The sequence below is a fragment of the Perissodus microlepis genome, chromosome 3, assembly GCF_051167445.1.
Source record: "Perissodus microlepis isolate ML-2025 ecotype Zambia chromosome 3, ASM5116744v1, whole genome shotgun sequence".
Lineage (NCBI taxonomy): Eukaryota > Metazoa > Chordata > Actinopteri > Cichliformes > Cichlidae > Perissodus > Perissodus microlepis.
In genome coordinates, this window is record NC_140463.1 from 28,576,323 (window position 1) to 28,582,322 (window position 6,000).

Consider the following 6,000-nt stretch of genomic DNA (forward strand, 5'->3'; position numbering starts at 1 on the left):
GACAGGTTTGTCCAGTGGAGGCAAAAGTAACTGTAATACTGAACTATTCGGTTCCATCCAGTTTGTCTTGTTTTTTTGACCGGATGTACAACCAGAACCAGCGACTAATGTGCTGGGTGTTGTTGGGACAGGATTAACACCTTGTGATCAAATATAAGAAAAGCCTCACTGCCTCCAAACACATTCTCCTTTTTTCCTTTTCCTTTCTCTCCCACTAACAGTTGGACAGTTATCACCAAAACCCTGTTGGCCAACTGCACCGAAGGTGGTCTGTCCAGGAAATCTCATTCTTGACGATCTGCATGTTTGATTTGCAAAGATTTTCCACTGAACGCCCTTCCTGACGCAAAACTCCATATTTACCAGGGCTTGCCATATAAGGTTATTCCTGAAAGGCTGAGTGTTCAGAGCACTGTACCAATTCATAAAAGGTTGACTGGAAGACAAAATTGTAAAAAGAAAATGTGCACAAGTAACAGCGATGACTGATGCCCTGCTGCTTCTCCAACCAGCCTTGAGTCTTGGTTGCATAAGTTAAGATATTAAGACCCTAGAGTATGGAGGGCGACTTTTGGCAGAATGAGTGAAGACCCACAAAATCTGTGATGACTGAAATCCAGTGTAAAACTTATGCATGTGTTGATTTGGGGTGCCATACCATCTGCTTGTCATTGTCCCACTGTCTTTTATTAAGTCCAGAGTCAATGCACCTGACTTTTCTACCATCTACTGGCTTTATGGCTATGCTAATTTCCTTTTCCAGTTGTACTTAGCTTCTGCTCACAGTGCCAGACCTACTAACAAATGGTTTGCTGATCATATTATTACTGTGTTTCGCCAGCCAACTCACCTGCACTGAACCCTGCAGAGAATCTATGTTGTACTGTAAAGTGTGATAGTTCTCCTGTGGCTCTTTTATCCTTATACTGTGGCTCCCCATGGCTTGGGAAAATAAATTATAAGTAGGGATGGGTATTGTTTAGGTTTTATCCGATACCGGTGCCAAACTGGTACTTTTGAAACGGTGCCGGTGCTTAAACGGTGCTCAAACCGGTGCTCGAACCGGTGCTTAAAGAATGGAGAACACAAAATTGGTCCAAAAACCTCTCATGTTCAGCTGTTTTTTTGTAAGAAGATAACAATGTTAGCCTTTTCTGCAGCTAGAGGGCATATATGGTATCACTCTTGGCTGGAAGCAGTGCTTAAACAATGGAAAAAACACAAACTTTGTCCAAAAACCTCTCATGTTTAGCTGTTTTCCACTTTTTCTTTGGTCATTTTAGCCTTTTTGGCCAGGGTGAAGGGAGTATCTGCCATTAAACAAGAAGACAGCCGCATGTAACTACGACGGTGTTTGCTAGTTCACCTTACTGCATTAATTTAATAACGTGGTTAGCCTACTCAACGTAAATTACACACGAACAACATTAAGCTACTCACGCAGAGAAGAACGGCTACTGCTGCGAAAATCATCATCATCATTTCTGCTACACTGGCAGGGCTAGGGGCCAGGACTCTACTCTTCGGGTTTTTGGGGGATGTTGCTAACTCCGGGTCCGATAACAGGCACCACACCCGCAGTAGATGTGCACGGTGTGAGGTCTCGCAGCAAGCTATCAAATACGGCGCATTTCTCGGCTTTTGAAAGAAACGCTATGCGTCGCCAGGTGTTTTTCTTCGGATTCGAGGTGTTACCTCCTTTGACAGTATCACAGTATCAGCTTAAAGCACTTGTTGCAGGCTGCTGAGTTTGCATCTTTTGCTGTGAAGTACAGCCAGACTTTTGACCGCTTCGCCTTGGGCATTTTTAATCTGTAGCTCTGCTCTAAAAGAACGTACGTACCTGGACCCGCGTACTATCCTCGGAAACGTAAAATGATTGGCTAGATTGGTGTATCACAGCTCAGGAAAAAAAAGCACCGAAATGTGCGCTGCTTTTCGGTCTGGTTACTACCGTTTATGTCAGAACCGATACCGGTACCCATCCCTAATTATAAGTATTTAGTTGAAGTGTATTATATTTGTGTTAGTTCTTTTTTTTTTAACTTATAGTTCTAAACTGGAAGATTATTGTGATCTTGAAATATTAAAATAACATTATATTTTATTATTTTGCATGACTCAAAATAAGCATCACACTCGTGGAAGCCAGTATATACCTGCCAAAAACTGCATTTATCGAGACTTTCAGCCCCAGGTAGGCCAAGTATGAAGTAATTTAAGAAAATAAAAATATCTGAAGAAAATAAAACATTTAATGGGCATATTCATTTGCATTTAGTTCTGACAAGAGCAGCCTACCAGCATGCCTAATTTGTGGATTGTTGATCTTCGGATCCACATATGTATGTGAGCAGCTGTTCTCCACAGTGAACTATGTTAAAAACAAGCATGCCTCACAGACGACAGCTTACAGTCGTAAAGATGACAGTGACTTCGTACAGCTCCGATTTGCAGATGCTCTGCGCAGAGGTTCAGGACCAGAAGTCTTATTGTAAACCCGACGATGTTTGCATGAACATGATTTTCACCAAATCTTTATTGACCACTTTTCACACACGGTTGCTTTAAGGCCAGGCGTGATTGCAGATGTTCCTCAGGTGTGTCCACCTCCCCTGCAGAGGGTTAAGAGCTCACAATGTTCGCAATGTGTTTATTACATAAATAAAAACTTTATTTTCTCTGTAGAACTTCATGGATTTCATAAGCAACACACTTTATACAAAGCATAAACGTAAAAAACAACAACAACAACAATATATACAGTGTTATTTTCATTTTCAAAAAGTATTGTCAAGTGTCCACTAACTAAACTAAACTTTTATTTGTTTTAGCGCTTTAGTCATTTTTGTGTGATATACAAAATGTTCACTCTCTTTGTACAGTTTCTGTTATCTCGTTTTCCTTTGTTTCCCACTGTTCAAAAGTCCAGTTTGACCTCTGGGTGGTGCTATACATTCAGATTTTTTGGTTTCTGCAACACGCTGTAAACTGTGTCGACCTGTGTGGGCTGTTGTTGTGCCTCCTCCACTGTGGCAGTCTCTGAAGTATTTTGTGTGTTGTTTCCAGCAGAAGAGCTTTTCACTCCTGGAATAGTGTAGATGGTATCTATTGTGTAGCTTACCATGGAGTTAATTTGCTCTCTTGGGCTGCTGGTCTGGCTGTACTGAAGGATGTCTGCGTTCTCATAAGCAGGGTCAGCATCACTTGATGAAGACACAGTAGAGGCTCTAGACTGAGATGATGGCAGAGTACTAATGGGCTGGCTTTGTATTGAGCGGATAGTATTTGTTGGAGCCTGTAAATAATGAAGTCAAATATTCAGTCACATTATGACACACCACTGCACAAGTTATATAATATAAAATATAAACAGATATAAATCTGTTAGTGAATGCAGCTTACCTGGTAGGATTTCCATTTTGTTGAAAATAATCTTTTAACTAAAAAGAAAGAAACTGGTATGAAGACGCAGGCGAGTAAAACACAAACAATAATAAATGCAAGTGTTCTCGTTGGTGGAGGGTGTTGTGTTTTCTCTCTATTATCAGGATTAGAGTCATTGAAACCTGCAGACACAAAAACACAACTTTATTGAGCAATATTTTTCTTTTCAGACATTAAAAAATTAATACTTTTATGACAAGAAACAACACTGTACATATATAAATAACAGGGGAAATATCAAGAAAGGTGGAAGAAAATATTGCATTTTATTTAATGTGAAAAGAATCAACAACATGTTATTTATAATTAATATTTAATACTTACACAGTGTTAAGTTTTCAGAAGCTTTATTTGTGCTAACATGGTTGTTGCCTTTGCAGACCACAGCTCTGTTCTCAGTTAAGATGGTGATGTTGACCTTACTGAATGATTTCTGTGATCTTCTGCAGCCGTCTTTATCACAAACAGACCAAAGCCAATAATCCTGAATGGAGCAGTTTACTGTGATATTGCAGCGTCCAGCAGACTGGTTGGAGCCAAGCTTTGACATTATAATGACAGGTCTGGGAACCACATCTGTGACATGGAGCCAAACAGATAGATTAATGATTTAATGCAAAACGAGAACTAACAATGACCTGGATGATTCTAAAATTGTAGGATATATGATGTTGCGATTAAAGACAAGAACTGATTCTGTTTTTCTTTCAGTCACAAGTAAATTTAAAAGCTTTAAAAAAATTTGAATTTTAAATTTAGTAAGACAAATGCTACTAAATCCAGAAAAATATAATATGTAAAACAGATTCATGGCTAAAGGCTAAAGACAAAGTTCTGCTTATAACTTACCTTGAACAATGACTTGATGCTTCTCTGACACTGTAGTATAGTTAAAGCGGTATGAGACTTCATATATCCCAGTGTCTGTATCAGCCAGGTTATTAATACACAAGGAGAGGTTCCCAGCACTATAAACCACTCTGTCTTTGTATTTTGGGTTGATTTCTGTATCATCAGCAATAAATATCGTGTTATATTTCCATTCACCACGTTTGTATGGTGGCGGTTTCCTGACATTCAGACACACTGAGCTGTTTTTCAGTCGATAATATGTCGCTGTTGGGTCCTCTGCCATGAGACCTAAGAGGAAACCGTGCAGCAAAAGTATTAAAACACATTATTACACTTTAAAATCACACCATAAATACAATACATATATTGAAGTAAGTGTATGATAAAGGAAAACACTTTGATATATTTCAGCGGGTTTTTAATAGCACGTTAGGCTGAGAGTAATAATTTTTACATTTAATTTCACTTATTAAACTTTTATTCATTCTTTACAGTGACAGTCATTTCCCCAATGAAATCTCTGATACATATCTTTAAAAAATGATTTGATAAATTAACATTAGGTTAAGTTTGGCATTAGTTATGCAAAAAACACAAACATTTTCATTCAGCTTACCTGTAACAATCCAAAAACTCAGAAGCAGAATCATTTTTAATCCACACAAATTTATCTGAATGTAAGAAAAGTGGAATTCATAAACAGGAAATCTGCTGTGCATGGTTTCTCTGCTGTAGCCAGCTATGAATGCAGCAAATATGGCAGGTGTCAGAGAGAAAAAGAAACGCTTCAAAGCCCAGGAAGCGATGCATCATCTGCTGGATCAGAGAAAGAAAAAAAAATCTGCCAAATGCAGCTAAACTACACTTCAGTTAATTAATGATAAACCAGACATTTATGTTCATTCATAAATGCTATGATTAAAATACAAGAGGTGACGAAGATATTAGGGTAGACGTGTGTGTGTGTGTGTGTGTGGTGCTGTAAAGACTTTAGCCTGTTGCAAATAAATCCTAATATTTAAGGTTAAACAAGAAGAGATCAGGGTTAGCGTGTGGAAAATAAGAGAGAGCAATGGTATGAAGGAAACAGATGCATACGTATGTGTGGTTTTTGTATGAAGTCTGTGTGCAAATGTGTCTGTGGTTGTTAGCATACTAGCACAGAAACATTTTACATTATGGTTAGAGCAGGAAGCAGCAAGTTTTCACACTGAAGGAATTGATCTCTTATCAGATGCTGGTAACATTTATTTGGCATCTAAAACTTGTGATTTTAAACATTTTGCATTGTGAATTAAATACACATTTTACAAACTCATTGTTCCTACTAAAGTGCACTATAAAGTTCACAGAGAAGAACCAGGCAAATATAAGATGAAGGACAAGATGTCCGGATTTTAACTACTACTGTAGTACCAATTTATTGTGGTATACACTGTCTATATACTATGGTAAGTAGGGATGGGTACCGGTATCGGTTCTGACATAAACGGTAGTAACCAGACCGAAAAGCAGCGCACATTTCGGTGCTTTATTTCGGTGCTTTTTTTTTTTTTTCTGAGATGTCACACACTTTGGATTCCAGCCAATCATTTTACCTTTCCGAGGATAGTAGGCAGGCCCAGTTACGTACGTTCTTTTAGAGCAGAGCTACAGATTAAAAATGCCCAAGGCGAAGCGGTCAAAAGTCTGGCTGTACTT

At 38.5% G+C, this 6,000-nt stretch overlaps 1 protein-coding gene across 1 annotated transcript; it reads right to left on the reverse strand.

The window, feature by feature from the left end:
• Positions 1-1,360: 1,360 nt before the first annotated feature.
• On the reverse strand, positions 1,361-5,279 carry LOC146390993 (uncharacterized). Its single transcript, XM_084923874.1, has 5 exons — positions 4,916-5,279; positions 4,297-4,587; positions 3,772-4,023; positions 3,406-3,569; positions 1,361-3,298 (listed from the first exon to the last, which is right to left on the reverse strand). The coding sequence occupies exons 1-5, from the start codon at positions 5,016-5,018 to the stop codon at positions 2,951-2,953; spliced, it is 1,158 nt and encodes a 385-aa protein (XP_084780000.1). The 5' UTR covers positions 5,019-5,279; the 3' UTR covers positions 1,361-2,950.
• Positions 5,280-6,000: the final 721 nt, after the last annotated feature.

Excerpts from the sequence above, each read along its gene's own strand:
- LOC146390993 (XM_084923874.1), bottom strand. The coding sequence starts at position 5,018 with ATGCACAGCAGATTTCCTGTTTATGAATTCCACTTTTCTTACATTCAG. Across the intron at positions 4,588-4,915 it reads GAGTTTTTGGATTGTTACAG|GTCTCATGGCAGAGGACCCA; the intron begins GTAAGCTGAATG and ends GTTTCCTCTTAG. Across the intron at positions 4,024-4,296 it reads GCATCAAGTCATTGTTCAAG|ATGTGGTTCCCAGACCTGTC; the intron begins GTAAGTTATAAG and ends TCCATGTCACAG.